At 35.3% G+C, this 26,115-nt stretch overlaps 1 protein-coding gene across 4 annotated transcripts in view; it reads left to right on the top strand.

Annotated features, from left to right (window-relative positions):
• LOC148952904 (uncharacterized) overlaps positions 1 to 26,115 on the top strand; it is a 175,392-nt gene that overhangs the window by 18,997 nt on the left and 130,280 nt on the right. For all 4 annotated transcript variants that reach the window (XM_089088156.1, XM_089088153.1, XM_089088152.1 and 1 more), the window contains exons 5-7: positions 8,330 to 8,490; positions 11,183 to 11,285; positions 11,963 to 12,111. In XM_089088156.1, coding sequence (XP_088944282.1) covers positions 8,330 to 8,490; positions 11,183 to 11,285; positions 11,963 to 12,111 — 413 coding nt within the window. The remainder of the gene's footprint in view (positions 1 to 8,329; positions 8,491 to 11,182; positions 11,286 to 11,962; positions 12,112 to 26,115) is intronic.

The following is a 26,115-nucleotide window of genomic DNA, read 5'->3' as shown; positions in this document are numbered from 1 at the left end:
CACCAACTCGGGGTAGAGGGACGGATTCCAGTTGGTGAAATCCATCCGCGAGCTGATGTGATCCCCATTTTCTAAATCCCCCAATAAATCCTCGGTTTTTACCTTTAACAGCAGATAATCTGTATCCCCATAGTAATCTTGAACCTCCCCCCCCCCCCCCTTGGCCATTGCACCTTGCACACATTGTAAAAAAACGACAACATGAGCTTTTTAGAAATTTCAAGTACTGAACTACCTCCTGCTATATTCTTATTCAGTACCACATTTCTCTTTTTTCTATGTAGAAGAACCATGCCAGCCTCTATGATCGTGAACGTTGTAAAATTGGGGTCGGCAATAATTCTTGCACATTCTTGAGGGTTAGTCTCGACGTCGCAACGAGATCTGTTGCGTACACTTTCACACATTTTGCCGAACGCTGAATTTAGAATGAGTTTGCACATTTCCTTCTCTACTTTGCTGTTTACCCGAGAGCGTTTATCAACAAAAGTTTCGATAAACGTCTTTAAGTAGGGTTTCTGACTGAATTGCAGGACCCTATGTATTTTGGTGATCTTGAAACCATTGTTCACCATCCAGTGCAAAAGCACATGGTGAACAACAATATTCTCCTTAGGGTCCAGATCTGCAATCAGTTTTTGCTTAGAGGGGGTCCAGTGCATCCCCATATCCTCAACCAATGATTGATTGTAGGGGCTCAGTGAGTTCCTGCTCACTGGTCGATTGATACAGGGAAAAACAAAATCTCTGACTGAATCGTGAAGTGCCAATGGAATGTGCCCGTCAATTTCAAAGAACCATCCTTGTGGCTTATTGTCCTCGACGGTGGTAATGTCAGGGAACTCACAAGGATTCTCAAGCCATTGATAGTTCCCACACGGCAAAGAATAGTGAGACATTGCCGAGGGGTACAATGAGTTCATGTCCAAGAACACGGCATTTGACTTAGCACCGGTGTTGCTGTTTTGTCCGTTTGGATCGGTTGTCAAGACGCGATCCCCATGAAAAATATACCCTCCCCTCATTGACCTTTCTACAAAAAGGTATTGATCCACGTCGGTGATTAGACATATTTCCTCCCTACTAATCTTTAAAATCAAATCCATCACCAAATGTGGTGTGGAAAAATAATAACCTATATCTAGCCCGAACTCTGAATAGATTTGGTCTGTGTTCTTGCAGACTATGTCTAACAGAGTTAAAACGTCACTGGCCAAGTACAGTCTACAATAATCCCACCCAGTTTTATAATTCCCCTTAGACCACACCTTCTTGGCAAACTCATATTCCTTGGCTGTGCATTCACCGTTGGTGAGTGAATTGTAGAAAGCTTCAATTGGAGGTAGTTTCACCTCGCTTAAGGGAGCGCCAGAACAGTAATAGTCGTATGCATATACACCTTTACAGGTCAATAGGTAATAGTCGGTTTCAGGGGATAGTGCATTTCACTGTCTGGAAAGTGCTGTTTAAGCAAAGGAAAACTATCAAAATTGTCGCTTTTCTGCACTTGAATCAATTGACTCAATGCCTTGGGAAAAAAACTAAAGGAATCTAAAAACCTGATTTTATTATAGCACGTATGACCATTATTTACTACCTGCCATTTCAACTCGAGAAGCACCAACTTCTCGGCCGATTTGGGAATGATGTTATAGGTAAATGAATTATTTACCCATGGACTATCTACTCCCCCTCCCTCACTGTGCATACGTGCCAGTGCCGGTAAAACATTTTAAATACTAATTTGAATTATTAATAAAAACCGGAATAAAAAACTGTTGGCTAACATTGAAGTTAAACGATTGATCCACTACCCCTCTAAAAGTACTACCCCCAAAGGAGGTGTCCTGGCCAAACTGATTTTGATCTCGCAGTTTCCCCTTCCCTCCTCTTTTCCCTTTAGTCCTTTTATCCCCCTCTTCAAACTCCTCCTTACAAACCCAACATATTTGTTTATTTTTAATCGTGAGACGATCCTCTGCGGACAACACCATAGGGTAATGCGTATTTCTCAAACGAGAAATAGCGCCATTAGCTGTGCCAATTAATTTAGGCAGTGCTCTGATCAAGCACTCTCCCTAATCCAATGTTTTTACTATTTCTAAAAACTACATGGTGTTATAAATGTGTTTGTTTGTGTGGCCATAGGAAATTGCAATAGCTTGATGCTCTTTGATTCGGTTTGTAAAATGAGAATTTCTCACTTCCATCATCTTCGCTTCCCAATCTAAAGAGATGTTTTTGCTGCGGAAGAGGGTGTTTTGGAAATTTTTGAAACGTAAAATGGCCCTATCCCCTGAAACCGTTTCCACTGACTGGTAGCCATGCCGTCTACAGTGCTTCGTATGATTTTGCAACTTTATATCGCTACGAAATTGTGACAGGCATGTCGGACAGTAGAAACGTACCCCTAGATCCCTACTACCCCCTAGAACTCTACTAGTATCTGTAATTCGGTTGAAGTGCCTAATTGAATTGGTTAGGTCACTAGATGGAGGTGTGTACAACAACCAAACCCAATGTCTAGCCAATTTAATCGACGGACCTCTTTCTTGGAACACCAGCCTCTTCTTTATAGAACGAACCCCATCTTCAAATTCAGTTTCATACTGAACCACAGTAACGCCGATATTTAAATGAGCATTGGCCCTTTCAAAAATATCAATAGATCTTAGTGTTACTGGGTATTTTCTCTCTAAACATGTGAAATCTACAATGGGAAAATTAGACCCCTCCTTCCCATGTACAGCCCAGTGATCTAAATTTGTCTTGGTAGCGTCATCTGCTAGAGGCTGAAATGCTGATATGAGGAAAGCGTACTTGAAACATTTTTGAGCTGTTTCAAAACAGATCCGCTGGAAACCACGACAACCTACTTAATCAGGATTATATTTTAAAACTCTATCCCTCTCAGACCCACCTGCCCCCCTTAAAATAAAATCTTTCTTAAATTTACATATATTAACACTTAAATTTTCAACATAAAGAACTACTGACCCGCTCCCACTTACGGTATAATTCTCGAGATACGTAATAATATGACGTATCCACTCGGAAAAAAACCCTCAAAATTCTCTAAATTTGGATAGATCACTCGCATCTCGGTGTTTACATAATGATGGTAAACCTCACTTTTTCCATCATTTAAATAAAACACCTTTAAAACACTAGAAACCTTAATTGAATCCCTCCCCTCCCCACAACTGAATTTGGTTCTCTAGCAGTGCATGAATTCTATCTACATATTCATGAACAATTTCAACGGGGTCAAACACAAAACTACCACACAAAAGCGAATGAAATGGGTCACCAAAGGTTGCAGTGTAGACAACTATTGTATTTAAAATTGAGTTTGACAGCTGAAACTCGGGAAATGTCCTCAATTGGATATTACCCCCCTCCCCCTCCTCTTGTATATTATTATCACCACCCCCTCCCCCACATTGTTCAATAATAGGGCTATGGGAAGGCACCTCATTCGATTGAAGTGTAAGTATGTTATCAGTGGGGGGGGAGGGCTCCCTGTTAATTACCAGGTAAAATTCTCAAAAATTTGTAGTGTGTTTGGGCTCAAGTCCCCCTCCTGCCCAACTGTGCTATAGTCAACATTTAAAAAAAAATCACTTAAAAAGTCATCAATGTTATCAGGAATAAATTCAAGTGAATTAACGCTGACCTGTTGAGATATTTCATTGTTGTTGTAAAGCCCCATAGGCGCGTTCTCTTTTTCTCCAACTGACGGGCAGGGGGGATGGCGAGTATGGAACTAGAACAGCCTATAAATGAAAAATAGCTTATTTTCAAACTGTCTAAATCACCCCTACTGTTTTTAAAAAATTGGATTATTATTATTATTTAAAAAAACATGCTGCTAAGCAGTAGCATTTGATTAATTCACCACTCTAACTACTCTATATATTCTGAAAGTTCCAACTTAATATATGATATTTACAATCTAAAACATGACATAGTAGGTTTTGGTTTTGTTCCAACAACCCCTCAAAAAATTTCATATTAATACTTTGTATCTGCATTGAAAAAACGGTGTCTCTACTTGATTTGAGACGGATAGCCTATCCCTTTCATGATACACAACTCATTCCGATAGAAAGTTGCTTTTATAATATTTGTAGAGGCAAGGTGAACCATTCGTTAATAAAGCAGTTTATATCGCAAAGGATTTTGCTACTTATTATGAGCGGGATATAGTGCCATTTTTTTGGCTTCGCTAACCTAATTCAGCAGACTGAGTGCATGCCCTTGTTATGATTCAAAGGGAGAACATTATATTTTATCAGGTTGAAAAAATAACGAGAAATCAAATTTAAACTTACATCTCAAAGTTTCGGCTGCACTTGAGTGCCGGATGGTCCTGGCACTGCATAATAGAAGGTGGACGGGCCAGTGGCAAAGTTACGTTCTTGTACAGATCCGACTGCGGCTTGTGCATTAGGAACAGTGATGGTATGCACTTGAGCAGGCAACACTTGTTCGGGGGGCTTCGGCCAGCGACCATATTGCATAACTGTCGCCTTCGCAGGGGTTTTATTATTACCCCTTGCTCTCTTAGGTGGAGGGGCCGCACATTCTTCATAATTTGCCTTAAAAAGAAGAGAAAAAATTTAGTATTGAATTAATTTTACCTTTTTCACAGAATAAAAATTAGTACCCCCCTAACCTAACCTAGCCATAATTTTGTGTAGAAGGCTTTTATCACATTGAAGTTCCCCTCCCCCCTTTTCAGCAAAGCAAAAGGTAAAATTAGTGACAGTCAGAAATGCTCCTATTTTTACCATTTAGAGAAAAAAATTAAATACACAACTTGTGAGAAATCGGACCCAAAAAGCATAGAAATTCTATTTTTACCATTTAGAAAATAAATTAAAAAAAACTATTATTATTCCTTAGGGCCAGCAGCTGCATTAAATCCAAGCCAATGATTTAAAATCTAGATCTCAAAATAGCCAACCTGATAAATATGTGGATAAATAAAAGCTAACCAAACACTAAACTTCAGGGTTATATATATATATATATATATATATATATATATATATATATATATATATATATATATATATATATATATATATATATATATATATATATATATATATATATATATATATATATATATATATATATATATATATATATATATATATATATATATATATATATATATATATAGTATGTATATATGTATGTGTATATATATATATATATATATATATGTGATATATATATATATATATATATATATATATAGTATATATATATATATATATATATATATATATATATATATATATAACCCTAAACCCCTCCCCCCATATAAACACTGAGTACTCAAAATGAAAACAAATACTATATGAAACTATTTATCATAGCTGTCACCAGATCCCCTTGCAATTTATAAGATTTACTGTATCGCTAATTCGACTGGAAAAAAGTGTCTTTCTGTGAAACCTACAAAAAGCTTAAATCCCTGGTTTCGTAGATACCGGATGACCGTTGACAGGATGCGATAATTAACCCTATTTAAATCTTTATGGAACTGATAAAAGATAGGGTGACGGCTTAAATGGAATCAGCATATTAATAGCTGACAGAAGTCAGTTGTCACTTTTGATAGAAATAGAGAAAGCAAGAATTTATCGAAAAAGAGAATTATTTCCAATGAAAGAATTAAAGTTGTAAACAGTGGGGGGGGGGGTTTACATGGTAAAAAAGCGTATTTTACGCTTTCTAGCGAATATAAAGATAGCATAGTGGAGTTTGTATTAGCGGGGGAGGGGGGGATTTACCTGAATTGACCGGAGGGATTACTAATGATTTTATTTGAAAATAAAGAATAAAAATGTACTAAACAGAACTCACAATGTTAATCATTGTTGATGAAGTTTCCTTGTCAAAAATTTCAGGTGCTCTATCCATTGTGTCTTGGAACTATATGATAATTTAATCACAACGCATGTCCTTTATATATTAAATCTCATGGGCTATTTGCGGTTTATTGGGGTAAACCATATTTAACCAGCCCTCTGTTTGGATTTGACGGAGTTGTAACCGACTCTCTGATTGACTTAGAAGGAGGCCTGTACTTCCTGTTTCCCATTACTGGATCAAAACATTCTCCCTAGCGTACACCTGGACGAACAACAAGAACAAATCAATTGACATTGGAAATTTAGTTCCCCTAGTCGAGTCCTGAATCAATACATTCCCCCTAGCGTACAACTGGACGAACAACAAAAACAACAAATAAATCGACCTTGAAAATACATCAAAGTGAGAAAAATCCTGTTTTTCATTCTCAGTGACAAAAACCATAAAAACATCCATAAATTATGTACTCGTCTAAGATATTATGTAATCTATTGACCAAAGCCATAAGAAAATGTTTAAATTTCTATTGCAAACCATTAAACATACATCAATTGTTGTTCACATCCAAGAAACGTTCATCAGAGCGAGAAAAATCCTGTTTTTCAATTGAAAAAAATCCTGTGTTTTCATTATCAGTGACAAAAATAAGAAAAACATCCATAAATTATGTACCCGTTGGAGATATTATGTAATCAATTGACAAAAACCATAAAAAGATGCATAAATTGCTGTTGACAACCATGAAACATCCTTCAATTGTTGTTGACATCCAAGAAACATCCATCAAAGTGAGAAAAATCCTGTTTTTTTCTAGTGAGAAAAATACTTTTTTTTCATTCTCAGGGATAAAAACCATAAATTATGTCCTGTCAGCGTTAGAATAAATTGTAGATGGCAGCAGTGGTGACTTGTGGGGCTGGTACCCCCCTCTCCACTTGTGTATGAGTGAATTCTCTATGCAAGGCTAAAAACTTCTCCCTTTTGTGGATGATGACAAATTTTGAAACCTCCCTCGCTCCTCTATATCGCATTGCCTTGTGAGTCTCCTTGATAAAACACTAGAAGGACTTGATTTACCGGGAACATGGTTGAACCTCATTGCAGTTGATTTGCGCAAACCATTTGACCTGATTAGACGTAGTATCCATCTGAAGAAACTATTCGATGAATTCGATGAATTCGATGTTCAACCTTTTTCGATAAGAATTCTTACTAGCTTCCACACTAATAAGAAGCAAAAAATAATTAATATGGCAAAATTTTTGATGCCCTAGAGATTAACTGTGCCTTGCTACAAAGTACTGTTTTTGGGCTAGTTTTGTTTATTGTTATAGTAAACAAATTGGCGGTAGAATATTCAGAGTGGGTAAAATACGTGAATGATCTATTCTTGCTAGAGAAACTCTTTAGAGATTCAAGGATTGGACGAAAATCGATTAGTATTCAAGGAGGGGGCATGACTAGAAACATTTGTTGGGAAAGATAATGCAGCGACTAAGTCTGTATCGATAGGTCTGTTATATTAAGTTTCTGCTTTCTGAATCATAATGTTAATTTCTGCCCACGTCTTCTGGCCTCTCAAAGGGTTGATGAAATAAAACTACTAGGGGTTTATGTAACTCCCGACCATTGATGGGAAACAAGTGGATAAAGCCATTGAAAGTTCTTTCAAGGTACGGGATCCTCTCCCCACAACTGCTCTATATCTACACAACTTCTATTCATTCCTCCTTTGAGTATTATTTTCCACACTATTACTCCCTTGAATAAGCCATGCGAAATATGAAGAAAGTTTCTTTCTCGCTTTGTACTCGTAATTCTCAAGTATGAGATTTATGGACGTAACTTGTATGAATTTAATATTGAATTGTCGGAATAGGTTGTTTGCTTTGTTTGTCGTTTCGCTCTTTGTATATCGGGTAATATGAAAAAAAGAAATAAGTTTCGGGGGGTTACCAATTTTTTTTCAAATAAAATCCATTCGATTTTTAATTACTGAGATAACATATATAAAAACATTGTTCAAATACCTCTGAAATGAATGTCATGAAAAGTGTGTCGAGAAGTTGTTTTTTGAAAAATTTTAGCATGTAGTGTATGTACTTTTTAATAACGGTAAAGAGTGAGATTGAACGAGCAGAAAAACTTAGTGTACGACAGAGCCCCCTGATGATATTAGTATTTTTGCCTCCTTTCGCCAAGACAATTTTATAAGAAACATGCCTTAAACAGAGAAAATACGGATCTTTGGCCCCAAAAATACGTTTGAAGTTTTTGCTGTATACAACCGTGGGTGAAAATATTCTGTTGTGTGTTTTACTTGGGATGCTTATTCGTTTTGTTTTAGTTTATTGTTACATCTTGATTAAAATACTGAATTTCTTGTTTGTCTTCCTTATAGCGCCTGTTTATTCAGATTCTGAAATAGTAACCTTTCCAGATTATATGCGGGGCCATCGCTCTGTAAGCCCTGGAAGTCCCAGACTGACTGTTGCCACATCACCGAGGCCCATTGTAGCCCATAGCCCTATGGTTCGAACTCCTGCAACCCCACCGCCAGAAGATGTAGTACTCGCTATTGATCCACCAGTATCATCAGATGTAAGTTCTTGTATAGTCAGTATCACTTAAGAAGTTTCTTGGAACCTTCGTAATCTGCTTGTTATTTTCAAGCAAGCAGAAATAACTTGCGCTACATATTGCAGAAAGGAGAAGGCGTCATAACATCTAATCGTCAGGAGCACTACAAAATCCGTCATAACATCGACAAAAAAATCCGTCAGAACCACTAACCGTCATAACATCTAAAATTTTAAAACTTTAGTTTTTTGGGGTTTAGGGGGAAAGGTACCTAGGTTAGGTTAGGTTACGTATTTAATATAAGATATGATTTACCCTCACCCCCCTGATGTGCAAATATATAGCCGAAATTTGTTTCTAAACTATTATATACTTATTACTATTATATAAACTTCTAAATGTTTTTAGATGTTATGATGTATAGTGCGTGTGACGGTTTGTCGAAATGGTAGCACCCCGCAGAAAGTAGGGCTTTGGTATCCTTTATCTAGTTGTGAAAAACTTCTCTTTGTTGGCAGGCTATTGTCAAAACTTTTGTTTGCTATTTTGAGGAACTTTCAGGAAGCTATTTCCAGGAAGTCTGCATACCGTTTGACCTCGGTAACTAGCGCCTGTGGCGTGCTAGCTCTGTTTCAAGGACAATCCTAGATGTTTTAGCGCTAAAAAATGGAGAGGGTTTAAGTGTTAGGATCTTTGTAATCTAAAAAAAAGTACGGGTAGCTTTCATCGTGGTCTGGATGTCTGAAGTCCAGTCAGATCTTCAATCCTGTATATTTCCACAACATCTTTAGTAACTAGTCTTAATTCCCAAACGGAGTAGTATACCCATTTAGAGCTAGTGTAAACTGAGCCGAACTTCTTTAGAAGCACGAACAAACATAATTTTTAGTCTTTATGCATGCATATTGAAATTGCCATTTATACTTCTTTCCAAAGTTTTCGTCGACGCACCAAAAAGAGGTGTGGTGTCCATATTTTACAAAGTGAGAAATGGAAAAAGAAATTTCTTCCGCTAATTTCAGTACCGGGCATAACTCATTTCTTTAGACTCGGGAGGCATTTGTGTTGGCTAAATAGCGTGGAGCACTGAATTTTTTTTTTTTTTTTTTTTTTGCAAACATTAAATTGAATAATACTCTTTGCTAAAGGCCCAGTCACAATAAGATTGTGCAAATACTTGGATTTAGCGAGCACTAATTTGAGCCAATCAGAAATTGCCGTAGAAATTTTCTATCAGTCAGAAGATTCTATTTAAAATTTGGTTTGATCAAATTGGCTCTAGCTAAGTCGTGGTATTAACGAAATCTCGTTGTGAATGGGACTTTAGTCTAATAAAAAAACTTGTAGCTTGCTTAAAAAATAGGAGATGCATGTCATTTCATTGCATAGCTAAAACATGTTAGTGTGTGCTCTGTCCTTTTTTAATTGCTTAATTGTGCTGGAAGGCAAATGAAATGCACATCAATTATTGATCCTAACTTAAGCGACGGCAAGTTTGATATTAAGAAACAAGGAAAAACAATTTTAAAAGATGATAAACTTTTTAACAAACGACTGTTTGAGATTTAGAATATTTTGGACCAGGGATTGCTATATTCTCTTTTTTCTTTCTTTTTTTTAAAGCTCTACATTCTCGCCACATTCTGTGATAAATCAAATATTTAAAGGGTTATGAAAAAAATTTATTCCGAAGTTCATCACTGGTCTGATGGATAATAAAAATTTATTATGAAGATGTTGTTGCTAAGAAGATTTCAGACAAAAAATTCTTACGTTTTATTTTTTTAGCGACCATGCTCTTATATAACCGATAGAGCATTTCATTTAGTTCTTTCTTTCCTTTTTTTTTCCTTCTATTTTTTCTTATTGTTGTTTTTTCCTTTTCTGGGTTTTTTGTTCGTTTTTATGGTTTCCACTTTCAATTTCTTGTAGTATAACCTCTTGTATTCTTAATTTTTATAAACCTTTTTTTCATAATTTGTATTCATAGTTTCCGTGTTTATTTAAAGTATTTTAAGGCCTTTAAAATTTGCTTTGTGCTGTTTTTTTTGCGTTTTCATTCTGTTTTTCGATACTAATACTGTTTTAAGTAAAGCTATATGCTGCTTGTTTTCCAGTGGCCTTAAAATCTTAAGAAGCCAAGCTCCCTTTCATGAGTCGAATTGAATTCCTTAGGCTAGTCATTTTGATTTTGTATTCAATCATTTATTCATTATTTGTTAAATTATTATACTCATTTTTTGTGACAATAAAGTATTATATATTTTTTTTCATTTTTATAACTTTCTGGTCTCACCTCCCTCCCTTAGCTTTTATCTCAGTTTAATTTTAGGGTCTATTATATTGGCATTTCATGTTGCTTCTTATATCAGAATTTTTTTTTTTAACTAGTTTAAAGAAACTAGTTGAAAAAATCAAATGAAATTCTGTTAAAAATTGAAACACTTGTGTCAGTATTTGATTAAAATTTAATGTGATGTAATTTAGTTGGATTAAATTGAAATGCTTTTATTTGCTTTATCAGATACTTTTTTTTAGAGCTATCTGTTGATCTGTGCAGCAAAAATAATTGTTATTCTTAAAAATTACAAAATCTTGTTGTTTACCGTTTTCCTCCTTACTTTTTGCCATTTTTGTTAGAATTAATGCCATAAATAAGCTTCATTGCTATCAGCATTTTCTAAAATAATACTAATTCATGTTACTTATTTAGAGTGGCATTAATGCCTTAAATGGCCAAAAAGGAATAAAACCAGAATTACAGAGTCCTGTAACACCGCAACAACCGAATCCGACGCTGAATTCTCTATTGGCAGGTAAGATATATCGATTTTAGTGTTTTTTTTATATAAATGCCCCGCCCCCACCTCCTAAGAGGTTTTCCCTTCCCAAAAGTATTTGGGTTTAACTTGTTCCGACGATTAAACCAACTTAATTAAACTAATGTAATTCCTTTTCAATTTCCTTGTAAGTACTGTGTATTTATATCAAAGTCAATATCCTCGTTGTATTTAAATGTTTGTTTGGTTAGATACTTACCCAGTTAAAACAAATGCCCTTAAAGAAAGAACTCCATCTTTGATCTTTTTTGAGTTTTTTTTTCACGAATGAGGCTCTGAGCTGAAATGATTCTTAGAAGTAAATGAATGGATAATCCAACCAATATTAAATTTAGCAAAATTGAAAAATAAAGTCCTTTTTTAATCTACACTGGTACTGATACTTGCCCTGGTATTTTACAACTTTTATTGGTATGTAAAAAGACACAAAAGTTTTGTAGAAGGTTATTATTTTAAAATGAACGATTCAACAATTTAAAGCCAATTACTGCTTAGGAATTGAGTAATTAGAATATTAGATATTTCTATTAGTGGCTCTAAAGTCAAATACCCAATAATTTTGTAAAAAGAGCTGCGCGCAAAAATATTTATGCTTCCCAAAAAATGCACAATCAACTGTAGGAAACTTATTCGTCAATTTTTGTCTGTTTAAGGTTCTCCACACTCTGTGACTCCTGATGCCAATTCAATGTTAGAAAGACTGTCCAGTCCTCCTTCTATTTCTTCCCGAGCCAGATCTGCTGCAAGTTTGCTCTCCCCACGAACCATTGGTCCGGTTTCTACACCACTTAGAACTTACTCGGTAAGTTCTTTGGGAAAACTCTTTTTCTGCTATAAATTAGTGTGGTTGTTTCCCTAGGTCTAATATAAGGACTATCTGGGAAGTATCCTTCAAAGTATGTTCTATGCGCTTCTCTATAGATATGTATTTTCAAAGATACTTCATCATTAAAAGAAGTCCGATTTCTAACACTGATTGTCTACTAAGCTTCAAACTTTTGGTTTTCTTTTTTAACGTTTTTGAATTGTTGTAATCCTTAGTTAAAATATATACAAATATATTTTCTTTTTAAGCAGTTTTTTTCTTTTTAAGCAATTTAATACAAACTTCTCCATGCATGCAAATCTTCAATTTTTCCACATTAGTGTGGCAACGTCATTGCAACACTGATGTAACGTCACTGACATGAATCTTTTTTTCAAACATTAAGGCTCTTAACGAAGTTTCTCAAACTTCTGACCTATCTAGATCGCTTTTTAAGGTCAGAATATCCCAGAATACAAATTTTCCTGAAAAAATTTGGAGCTCTTTTCGAGAAACAATAAATACATACATACACAATTATTGCTCGCTTCTAAAGACTTATCATAACTAGCTACCGCTGCAGCCCGGATTACAAACAGGAAAAAGCCTATGGCTTTTTCTTAGTTGGAAAAGTAAGAGACGATCCTTGCTATGGTACTATACACCAGACAAGTAACTTTTCAATATATGCTTGAATTGTCCTAACTTTTATTTACTATGTACCCTGGTATGTCGTTTACTAGATTTCAGCTATATCCAATGAAACTTGCATAGTCCCCATTTGTAATCAATTATATCGATCCTTTATAGAATTTTTAGGAGTTATGGGTTTTTATATTTCTTAACATTGGACGTGATCGTCTCTTACTAGGTTGCTAGCTATCGCTGCAACCGAGATTATAAACTGCAAAACATTTATGGTACCTGAGCAATAACTTTAACCTTCTAATTTAAACTGGAAAACTACTCGAAAAATTTTAAATTAGTTTAATTTTTTGTTGAAATTACAAACAGGAAAAAGCCTACGGCTTTTTCTTAGTTTGAGTAGTAAGAGACGAATTTCAGAGAATAAAGCATGTAAGTGAGTCAATTATTGCACCATACTCTAGAAAAGTTTACCGATGATAATACTGCCACTAAAGCTAGAGCTACTACTTTTGATTATTTTTCAGTTACTATGAGCAAGCGTTCGTTCTTTATTCTAATGGTAAGTTTCCTTTATAGGGGTTTCGGACAAGGCGGTTCTAATGGTGTACTTTTTGTTTTGATCTGACTATTTTTCTAGGAGTTAGGGGTTTTTATATTTCTTAACATTGGACGGGATCGTCTCTTACTAGGTTGCTAGCTACCGCTGCAACCCGGATTATGACGTCACGGCGTAATGATTTTATTTCATGACGTCATGGCGCAATGATATTATTTCATGACGTCTTCAGAAACCACAACATAACATCGTGTTTTTCTATTCACGTCATAGCTCTAATATAAAACTATGACGACATTCATTATTTATCTAGTAAGGTTTCAGACAAGGTAGTTCTAATGATGTACTTTTGTTTTGATCTTACTCTATTTTTAGGAGTGTTGGATTTTTATATTTCTTAGCATTGGACTGATCGTCTCTTGCTAGGTTGCTAGCTACGGCTGCAACCCAGATTCACATATATATTATTTATGAGAGGCAGCCTGGCCCAAAGGTCAGGCTGAAAAAAATATCCCGTTTAGGCAGAATGTTGTAGTAGCTGCAACTTTTCTTGATTTTCAAGCCAATATATTTGCCTTGCTGTTCAAGCCAAGGGACTGAAAGTTTCCTATAGAGGGGTTTCGGACAAGGCGGTTCTAATGGTGTACTTTTGAATTTGATCTGACTCCTTTTTTAGGAACTATGGGTTTTTATATTTCTTAACATTGGACGTGATCGTCTCTTACTAGGTTGCTAGCTACCGCTGCAACCAAGATTTATATTTCTTAACATTATACGTGATCGTCTCTTACTAGGATGCTAGCTACCGCTGCAACCCGGTTGCCTATGCAAGTTAATATAGGCAAGAGTTCGTTCTTTATTGTAAGCCTCATAGTTCTAACAAAACTATGACGACATTCATTACTTATCTAGTAGGGTTTCAGACAAGGTGGTTCTAATGATGTACTGTTGTTTTTATCTGACTCTATTTTTAGGAGTTCTGGGTTTTTATATTTCTTAGCATTGGGCGTGATCGTCTCTTACTAGTTTCCTAGCGACTTCTGCAACCCGCATTCACATATATAATTATGAGAGGCAGCTTGGCCGAGTGGTCTAAGGCGCTGGTGTTAGTCACCAGTCTCTTCGGAGGCACGGGTTCTAATCCTACCGCTGGTATACGATTATGCCGTCATTGATCTATCTTTAATATGAAATATGTAGTTTTTCGTAAAAAACTGATTCTATTTTAAAAATAATTTGTTTTAATTACAATAGGTTATTAACCCCATTAATGTTCTTTAAAATGAGCCATTGAACAAGTCTCTACGATATCCCAGTGCCAAGCTATTTGTGGAAATACTAACCTATACTATAATTAAGTGGTGTATAAAATTTAGTATAGGCAAGAGGTCGTTCTTTATTATAATTCGTAAAAAAACTGATTCTATTTTAAAAATAATTTGTTTTAATTACAAAAGGTTATTAACCCCATTAATTTTCTTTAAAATGAGCCATTGAACAAGTCTCTACGATATCCCAGTGCCAAGCTATTTGTGGAAATACTAACCTATACTATAATTAAGTGGCGTATAAAATTTAGTATAGGCAAGAGGTCGTTCTTTATTATAATTCCTTTAAAATGAGCTATTGAACAACCCTCTACGATGTTCCAGTGCCAAGCTATCTGTGGAAAAGAAAAAAAAAGAAAAAAATATCCCGTTTGGGGAGAATAACGTGGTTAAAGTCAATTTTCTTGATTTTCAAGCCAATATATTTCCCTTGCTGTTCAAGCCAAGGGACAGAAAGTTTCCTATACAGGGGTTTCGGACAAGGCGGTTCTAATGGTGTACTTTTTGTTTTGATCTGACTCCTTTGTTAGGAACTATGGGTTTTTATATTTCTTAACATTGGACGTGATCGTCTCTTACTAGGTTGCTAGCTACCGCTGCAACCCGGATCAGCTATAAATAAAACCATATTATTACTATATCATTAACTATAATTAAGTTGAGTATCTAATACAGTATAGGCAAGAGATCTTTCTTTATTATAAAGAACTTAAAGAACTGTTTAAAACACAGTTAGAAATGCTTTTTTCTTGAGTCGGTGTTCCAGGAATTGGTTCTAAATCATTTGTCTTACAAACACATATACTAATAACCCTAACAGGCTCGTTTTCGCCATAATTGAAAAACATTGGTTTTCCTTCGCTGTTGATAGGTATGCTTGTATATATATTTTTATTGCTGCTGCATAAACTGCAATTCCTCCTTCCAAAATTAATATACGAATTTTCTAAGAAGTACGCCTCTGTATATTCACTGTGTTGTCGAACATTTTACATTGCATCTATAAACTGTTCCGCAGTTGCCAGTCCATACCTTGGAAGCTTTTCATTAAATTGACGACATTTCTTTTGGATATTACTATGAAGCTTTGCCAAAGCATTTCTAGCCGACTTTTCAACAGCATCCGCTCTTTAAAAGAGAATTTTAATCTGTAATTTTGAATACTTTTCGTGATCCTGGTAAAATATGCGTAAAATGTTTCTCAATTTACGAAGATCAGCCTGCATTTTTGCCATCTTCTTGTATTTCTGAATATAATTTTTCCCTTTGTCCTTATGCGTTCTTCGGTACAACCTCGCAGAGAATTTAATTTTTTCATTATAGCTTTTGTCACCCCAGTATCTACCCATTATTCTGGTAGCAACTTTTTTCTTATGTTTGTTTCGGTAATCTATATCGTTATCATACCGTTCCTTGCTCTTTTGTTTGGCTGTCTCAATTGTTGCTTCTCTATAAAGTTTATCATTGCGATAACGCTCCTTGATCTTTTGTCTAGCCTGCTCAATTCTTGCTTCTCTGTAATTTCCATCATTACCATACCGTTCCTTGATCTTTTGTTTGGCTGTCTCAATTTTTGCATGTCTGTAATCTTCATCATTGTGATAACACATCTTGCTGTTTTGTTTTGCTCTCTCGATTATTACTTCTCGATACGCCTGGTCGGTTGAATACCTTTGCTTTTTTCTTTTCGAGATACTATCTCTGTTGTTTGTGTAGTACTGTTTTTTTTAACTTGCGTATAGCTTGCTTTGATCTAACCATTATCTAATTATGAATGAGAACATTTACAGTTCTGACGCCTCTTATATAGTAATTATGACGTCACGGCGTAATGATTTTATTTCATGACGTCATGGCGCAATGGCATTATTTCATGACGTCTTCAGAAACAACAATATAATTTGGTGTATTTCTATTCACGTCATAGCTCTAATTTATCTAGTAGGGTTTCAGACAAGGTAGTTCTAATGATGTACTTTTGTTTTGATCTGACTGTATTTTTAGGATTTTTGTGTTTTTATATTCCTTAGCATTGGACTGATCGTCTCTTGCTAGGTTGCTAGCTACTGCTGTAACCCAAATTATGAGAGGCAGCCTGGCCGAGTGGTCTAAGGCACTGGTGTTAGCCACCAGTCTCTTCGGAGGCGTGGGTTCAAATCTTACCGCTGGTATACGATTATGTTTGAAAGACTGCAGTGTGAAAAGACATCAAAAATGCAGTTTTTGGTGGAAAAATTTATTCTCTTTTAGAAATCATTTATTTTAGTTACTATAGATTTTTAACCCAATTAATTTCCTTTAAAATGAGCCATTGAACAACTCTCTACGATGTTCGAGTGCCAAGCTATCTCTGGATACAAAAGAAAAAAAAAAGAAAAAAATATCCCGTTTAGGCAGAATGTTGTAATAGCTGCCACTTTTCTTGATTTTCAAGCCAATATATTTCCCTTGCTGTTCAAGCCAAGTGACAGAAAGTTTCTTATATAGGGGTTTCGGACAAGGCGGTTCTAATGGTGTACTTTTTGTTTTGACCTGACTCCTCTGTTAGGAACTATGGGTTTTTATATTTCTTAACATTGGACGTGATCGTCTCTTACTAGGTTGCTAGCTACCGCTGCAACCCGGATCATTACCATGAACTGTTTGATTGCTTCAAAATTCAAATATCTTTGAAAAGACTGCAGTAAGAAAATACATCAAAAATGCAATTTTTTTGACAAAATTGATTCTACTTTAAAAAGTATTTTATTTTTAATTACAAAAGTGACTAGATGTTGCAATTTCCTTTAAGATGAGCTATTATACAGCTCTCTATGATTTTCCAGTGTCCAGCTAGCTGAGCAGGAAAAAAAAGCGGAAAGAAAAAATTATCCCGTTTGTGGAGAATAACGTGGTAAAAGTCAATTTTCTTGATTTTCAAGCCAATATATTTTCTTTGTTATTCAAGCCAAAGGGCGGTAAGTTTCCTTTATAGAGGATTCGGACAAGGTGGTTCTAATGGTGTACTTTTTGTTTTGATCTGACTCTTTTTTTAGGAGTTGGGGGGTTTTATATTTCTTAACATTGGAGGTGATCGTCTCTTACTAGGTTGCTAGCTACCGCTGCAACCCGGATAGCTACCGCTGCAACACAGATTACGAACTGTTTGATTACAAACAGGAAAAAGCCTATGGCTTTTTCTTTTTTGGAGTAGTAAGAGACGATCCTCAAAGAATCAGGATACTAACTAAGTCCAATATATGCAATAGTTAGCTCTTAATGATCGCCTTTTAATGCAAACATAATAAAATTACGGATTCTGTACTGAGAATGTTAGACTTGATCGTATCTTAATAGGCTGCTAGCGACCACTGCACCCAGGATAAATGAAATATATTTAAAAATATCAGTCACTACTAACAATAGTTCGTCCTTTAATGTAATCTCTACGATGTTCCAGTGCCAAGCTATCTGTTCAAAAGAAGAAGAAGAAGAAAGAAAAAAAATATCCCGTTTGTGGAGAATAACGTGGTTAAAGTCAATTTTCTTGATTTTCAAGCCAATATATTTTCTTTGTTATTCAAGCCAAAGGGCGGTAAGTTACCTTTATAGGGGTTTCGGACAAGGCGGCTCTAATGGCGTGCTTTTTGTTTTGATCTGACTCTTTTTTTAGGATTTAGGGGTTTTTATATTTCTTAACAGTGAACGTGATCGTCTCTTGCTAGGTTGTTAGCTACCGCTGCAACCCGGAGTGCTAGCTACCGCTGCAACCCGGATACTTGAACAATGAGTAAGGGGTTAGTGACTCAAGGTACACTCCCCATGGGCTTGATTTGAGTATTGCATAGGGCCGGAAAAAATACAGTTGAAACCCTGATAACAAATAGGAAAATATTACGAACAGGAAAAAGCCTATGGCTTTTTCTTCTTTGAAATAGTAAGAGACGTGCAACCTGGATTGACAACCCAGATTTAGGAGTTATGAGTTTTATATTTCTTAAAATTAGACATGATCGTCTTTTACTAGGTTGCTAGCTACGGCTGCAACCTGGTTGCCTATGCAAGTTAGTATAGGCAGGAGTTTGTTCTTTATTGTAATAACATTGGACGTGATCGTCTCTTGCTAGGTTGCTAGCTACCGCTGCAACCCGGATTAACTTTCATTTAACAGGCCCGGGTTCGATTCCCGGTGTGGGAAAATTTTTAACTCTATAATCTTCGAACATTTGAACCTTTTATAATTTATAATGATGTATAATATAATTACTGTAATGTTAACTATAGTGAAGTTGCCATTGCAAGTTAGTATAGGGAAGAGTTCGATCTTTATTATATTGGAAATTTCAACACAATAGAACTTCGATCCTAATATATAATCAAGTAGCGAACTAAATCCAATGCATGTAATTGGTTTTTATTCCAATGATCGTCTTTTAATGGAAAATTTTAATATAATGACCTTAAATATAACTGTACTAGACTATACTGTACGTAAGTGGCCTATGAAAATTTAGTATAGGCAAGAGGTCGTTCTTTACTCTATCTTACTAGGTTGCTAGCTACCGCTGCAGCTTGGATTTTAATGAAAATGTCTTGACTTTAAATACAAATGTACAAGCCTATGCTGTAGTTAAGCTGTCTACGTAAGATAATAGAGGGAAGAGTTCGTTCCTTATTGTAAAAAGACATCAAAATGCAGTTTTTGGTGGAAAAATTTATTCTCTTTTAGAAATAATTTATTTTAGTTACTATATATTTTTAACACAATTAATTTCCTTTAAAATGAGCTATTGAACAATCCTCTACGATGTTCCAGTGCCAAGCTATCTCTGTATACAAAAGAAAAAAAAAAGAAAAAAAGAAAAAAATATCCCGTTTAGGCAGAATGTTGTAGTAGCTGCCACTTTTCTTGATTTTCAAGCCAATATATTTCCCTTGCTGTTCAAGCCAAGGGACAGAAATTTTACTATGCAGGGGTTTCGGACAAGGCGGTTCTAATGGTGTACTTTTTGTTTTGATCTGACTCTTTTTTTAAGAACTATGGGTTTTTATATTTCTTAACATTGGACGTGATCGTCTCTTACTAGGTTGCTAGCTACCGCTGCAACCCGGATTACTAACCTATACTATAGTTAAGTGGCCTATATAATTTAGTATAGGCAACAGGTCGTTCTTTATTATAATTTGATTACTTCTCGATACGCCTGGTCGGTTGAATACCTTTGCTTTTTTCTTTTCAAGATACTATCTCTGTTGTTTGTGTAGTACTGTTTTTTCCAATTTGCGTGCAGCTTGCTTGATTGAAACCATTATGTAATTATGAATGTGAACATTTACAGTTTTGACGCTTCTTATACAGTAATTATGACGTCACAGCGTAATGATTTTATTGACGTCATAGCGCAATGATATTATTTCATGACGTCTTCAGAAACAACAATATAATTTCGTGTTTTTCTATTCACGTCATAGCTCTAATATAAAACTATGACGACATTCAATATTTATCTAGTAGGGTTACAGACAAGGTAATTCTAATGATGTACTTTTGTTTTGATCTGACTCTATTTTTAGGAGTTTTGTTATATTTCTTAGCATTGGACTGATCGTCTCTTACTAGATTGCTAGCTACTGCTGCAACCCACATTCACATATATAGTTATTTATGAGAGGCAACCTGGCCGAGTGGTCCAAGGCACTGGTGTCAGCCACCAGTCTCTTCGGAGGCGTGGGTTCAAATCTTACCGCTGGTATACGATTATGTTTGAAAGACTGCAGTGTGAAAAGACATCAAAAATGCAGTTTTTGGTGGAAAAATTAATTCTCTTTTAGAAATAATTTATTTTAGTTACAAAAGGTTTTTAACCCAATTAATTTTCTTTAAAATGAGCTATTGAACAACCCTCTACGATGTTCCAGTGCCAAGCTATCTCTGGAATCAAAGAAAAGAGAAAAAAATATCCCGTTTAGGAAGAATGTTGTAGTAGCTGCCACTTTTCTTGATTTTCAAGCCAATATATTTCCCTTGCTGTTCAAGCCAAGGGACAGAAAGTTTCCTATACAGGGGTTTCGGACAAGGCGGTTCTAATGGTGTACTTTTTGTTTTGATCTGACTCCTTTTTTAGGAACTATGGGTTTTTATATTTCTTAACATTGGACGTGATCGTCTCTTACTAGGTTGCTAGCTACCGCTGCAACCCGGAAAAACAATCAAGTAGCTAACTAAGTCCAATGTATGGAATGGTTTGTTATTTCAGTGATCGTCTTTTAATGTAAAGGATGAGCCAGAGATCGTTCCTTACTGAAATTTTAATTATAAATTTTTTTTACCCCCGTTAATTTCCTTTAAAATGAGCCATTGAACAACTCTCTAAGATATTCCAGTGCTAAGCTATCTGTGGAATTACTAATTTAATTACATCTTTGTCGTTCTTAAATAGTATTCTTAAGGGACATAATTAAAATTTCTTAATGTAAGAAAAATAATTTATTTTAATTACAAGAAGTTTTTAACCCCATTAATTTTCTTTAAAATGAGCCATTGAAAAACTCTGTACGATGTTCTAGGGCCAAGCTATCTGTTGAATTACTAACCTATACTATAATTAAGTGGCGTATAAAATTTAGTATAGGCAAGAGGTCGTTCTTTATTATAAACTTTAAAATGAGCAATTGAACAAGTCTCTACGATGTTCCAGTGCCAAGCTATCAGTGGAAAAGAAAGAAAAAAAAAATATGCCGTTTGGGGAGAATAACGTGGTTAAAGTCAATTTTCTTGATTTTCAAGCCAATATGTTTCCCTTGCTGTTCAAGCCAAATGACAGAAAGTTTCCTATACAGGGGTTTCGGATAAGGCGGTTCTAATGGTGTACTTTTTGTTTTGATCTTACTCTTTTCTTAGGAACTTTGGGTTTTTATATTTATTAACATTGGACGTGATCGTCTTTTACTAGGTTGCTAGCTACCGCTGCAACCCGGATTGCTAGCTACCGCTGCAACCCGGATATAATATTTCAGTTACTATGGACAAAAGTTCGTTCTTTAATGTAAATTTCTACGAGAAAGCCTTCTATAAAAAACCTTATATGCCCCCAGGGTATAACTTAAAACCCTTGCCCTCAGGGTTGTGGGGGAGTCTCCTCCTCAAAAATATATTTTCTATCTGGAAATCAACTACGCTGAACAAAATGGCTATCTGAAAATTTTGATTCGATGTGTTTGGGAAAAAGATGGGCGTGGGGGGAAGAGGGGGGCTAGTTACACTCCAATCACTTTCGACTATTAAAAAGGGCACTAGCTCTTTAATTTCAATCGAATGAACCTGTTTTGACGTTTCTACGACAGCGCCTTCTATAAAAAGCTTATATGCCCACAGGGTATAACTTAAAACCCTTGCCCTGAGGGTTGTATCTGGAAATCACCTACGCTGAACAAAATGGCTATCTCAAAATTTTGATTGGATGTGTTTGGGGGAATGATAGGCGTGGAAGGGCTAGTTGCCCCACAATCATTTTCGACTATTAAAAAGGGCACTAGAACTCTCGATTTCCAATCGAATGAGCCCCCTTTGAAGCTTCTACGACGACCCCTTCCATATGAAGTGCGTCTGGGGGAAAAAAATAATAAAACATTGGATCCGTATGGCCTTTACTATAGGCAACGCTACAGCGTTGCCTCTGATAATTTGTTTTAATAACAAAAGGTTTTTAACCCCATTAATTTCCTTTAAAATGGGCCATTGAACAACTCTCTACGATGTTCCAGTCCCAAGCTATCTATGGAATATAAAGTTTTAATATAACTTTACCACGAACTGTTTGATTGCTTCAAAATCAAATATCTTTGAAAAGACAACAGTATGAAAAGACATCAAAAATACAGTTTTTAGTGGAAAAATTTATTCTGTCTTAAAAATAATTTGTTTTAGTTACAAAAGGCTTTTAACCCAATTAATTTCCTTTAAAATGAGCCATTGAACAGCTCTCTACGATGTTCCAATGCCAAGCTATCTGTGGAAAAGAAAAAAAGAAGAAAGAAAAAAAGATGCCGTTTAGGCAGAATGCTGTAGTAGCTGCCACTTTTCTTGATTTTCAAGCCAATATATTTCCCTTGCTGTTCAAGCCAAATGACCAAAAATTTCCTATATAGGGGTTTTGGACAAGGCAGTTCTAATTTTAGAAGTTGTGGGTTTTTATATTTCTTAGCATTGGATTATATTTATATTATTATAATAATGGGTTATGATATTTCATAGTATTGGACGTGATTGTCTCTTACTGGATTGCTAGCTACCGATGCAAACCGGATTATACTATTACTATTAATTATTATTTTAGTCACTATAGCTAGTGTTTGTTCTTTATAGTTATGACTTTAAAAAATATATCGATCTTTAAAAAAATGTAAAAGATACATCGATCCTTTATGTAATAACGTGGTTAAAGTCAATTTTCTTGATTATCAAGCCAATATATTTTCTTTGTTATTCAAGCCGCAGGGCGGTAAGTTTCCTTTATAGGGGTTTCGGACAAGGCGGTTCTAATGGTGTACTTTTTGTTTTGATCTGACTCTGTTTTTAGGAGTTAGGGGTTTTTATATTTCTTAACATTGGACGTGATCGTCTCTTACTAGGTTGCTAGCTACCGCTGCAACCCGGATTATTCAAGCCAAAGAGTGATAAGTTTCCTTAATAGGGGTTTTGGACAAGGTGGTTCTAATGGTGTAATTTTTGTTTTGATCTGACTCTTTTCTCAGGAGTTAGGGGTTTTTATGTTTCTTAACATTGGACGTGATCGTCTCTTACTAGGTTGCTAGCTACCACTGCAACCCGGATATCATTTACTATGGGAGAGAGATCGTTCTTTACTGTAAAACATTGGACGTGATCGTCTCTTACTAGGTTGCTAGCTATCGCTGCAACCCGGATCTTGGAAATAATTTATTTTAGTTACAAAAGATTTTTAACCCAATTAATTTCCTTTAAAATGAGCCATTGAACAACTTTCTACGATGTTCCAGTGCCAATCTATCTGTGGAAAAGAAGAAGAAGAAAAAAAAATATCCCGTTTAGGCAGAATGTTGTAGTAGCTGCCACTTTTCTTGATTTTCAAGCCAATATATTTCCCTTGCTGTTCAAGCCAAGGGACAGAAAGTTTCCTATACAGGGGTTTCGGACAAGGCTGTTCTAATGGTGTACTTTTTGTTTTGACCTGACTCATTTTTTAGGAGTTAGGGGTTTTTATATTTCTTAACATTGGACATGATCGTCTCTTACTAGGTTGCTAGCTACTGCTGCAACCCGGATAAACAGTAACCTTTGATTACTGTAAGCATCATCTATATAATGGTTCCTAATAATACTTCAGTTACTATGGACTGAAAATCGTTATTTAGTGTAAATTCAATGATTTATTATTCCAATGATGGTCTTTTAATGTAATTTAATGTAAAAATTTTAAAATTAGTTTAATTTTTTGTTAGGGTTTTGTTTAATAATAAGCCGACATATTTTCTTTCTTGTTCAGCAAACAGACTCCGGGTTACAGCTTCCGCTGCAACCTGGATACCACTACAATCTTGATAGCTTTTAGATACCCCTGGAGCCACCATATATCAGTTACTATGGGCGAGAGATTGTTCTTCACTGTAAATCTGGATACAAAAAAAGAAAAAAAAGAAAAAAAAAGAAAAAAATATCCCGTTTAGGCAGAATGTTGTAGTAGCTGCCACTTTTCTTGATTTTCAAGCCAATATATTTCCCTTGCTGTTCAAGCCAAGGGACAGAAATTTTACTATGCAGGGGTTTCGGACAAGGCGGTTCTAATGGTGTACTTTTTGTTTTGATCTGACTCTTTTTTTAAGAACTATGGGTTTTTATATTTCTTAACATTGGACGTGATCGTCTCTTACTAGGTTGCTAGCTACCGCTGCAACCCGGATAGAATAATTTATTACTTTGTGGTGCAAATGGCTAGCACGATCGGTCATTAACCGAACAGTTGTTGGTTCAAGCCCACCCGGGGTCAATTTCTTTTGTTTGATATTCAGCTATCAAAATGGATATTCATTTAAAATAAACCTAATTGACAAACACCATTTATGATGAGCTATATCGGTCCTTTATGTAATTAGCTCTTATAAATACTGTAATCTTAACTATAGTGAAGTTGCCTATGCAAGTTAGTATAGGGAAGAATTCGATCTTTATTATATTTCTTTGTTATTCAACCCAAAGGGTGGTAAGTTTCCTTAATAGGGGTTTCGGACAAGGTGGTTCTAATGGTATACTTTTTTTTTGATCTGACTCTTTTTTTAGGAGTTAGGGGTTTTATATTTCTTTACATTGGAGGTGATCGTCTCTTACTAGGTTGCTAGCTACCGCTGCAACCCGGATACTATTGGTGAGAGATCGTTCTTTAATGTAACGCTGCAACCTGGACTAGGTTGCTAGCTACCACTGCAACCCGAATTACAAACAGGAAAAAGCCTACGGCTTTTTCTTCTGTGAAATAGTAAGAGACGAACCTCAAGCAATCAAGTAGCTAACTAAGTCCAATGTATGCAATGGTTTGTTATTGTAATGATCTTCTTTTAATGTAATTTCGTAAGAAAAATGATTCTATTTAAAAATAATTTGTTTTATAACTACAAAAAGTTTTTAACCCCATTAATTTGCTTTAAAATGAGCCATTAAACAACTCTCTACAATGTTCCAGTGCCAAGCTATCTGTGGAATTACTAACCTATACTATAATTAAGTGGCTTATAAAATTTAGTATAGGCAAGAGGTCGTTCTTTATTATAAATTTAAATTAAAAAATTACTATTACTGATTAGGCATCATAAATATTTTTGCAGTTTACATAATAATTTTAGCGATTAAGCCAAAAAAGAAAATTTTGGTTCCAGGAGTTTCGGTTACTATTGAGACAAGTAGCTATTATTACTATAGAGTTCATTACATGGACTGTTTTATTGCTTCAAAATTCAAATATCTTTGAAAAGACTGCAGTATGAAAATACATCAAAAATGCAATTTTTTTGACAAAATTGATTCTACTTTAAAAAGTATTTTATTTTTAAATACAAAAGTGACTAGATGTTGCAATTTCCTTTAAAATGAGCTATTATACAGCTCTCTATGATTTTCCAGTGCCCAGCTAGCTGAGCAGAAAGAAAAAGCGGAAAGAAAAAAATATCCCGTTTGTGGAGAATAACGTGGTAAAAGTCAATTTTCTTGATTTTCAAGCCAATATATTTTCTTTGTTATTCAAGCCAAAGGGCGGTAAGTTTCCTTTATAGAGGATTCGGACAAGGCGGTTCTAATGGTGTACTTTTTGTTTTGATCTGACTCTTTTTTTAAGAGTTGGGGGGTTTTATATTTCTTAACATTGGAGGTGATCGTCTCTTACTAGGTTGCTAGCTACCGCTGCAACCCGGATTTATTAATCAAAATCAATTTTATGCTGCATCATTACAAACAGGAAAAAG

Source organism: Artemia sp. Qi Xiang Cuo, chromosome 4 (assembly GCF_049724085.1).
Source record: "Artemia sp. Qi Xiang Cuo chromosome 4, ASM4972408v1, whole genome shotgun sequence".
Classification (NCBI taxonomy): domain Eukaryota; kingdom Metazoa; phylum Arthropoda; class Branchiopoda; order Anostraca; family Artemiidae; genus Artemia; species Artemia sp. Qi Xiang Cuo.
Note: the sequence above shows the minus strand (reverse complement) of the source record. Positions and strands in the feature narration are given on the sequence as shown.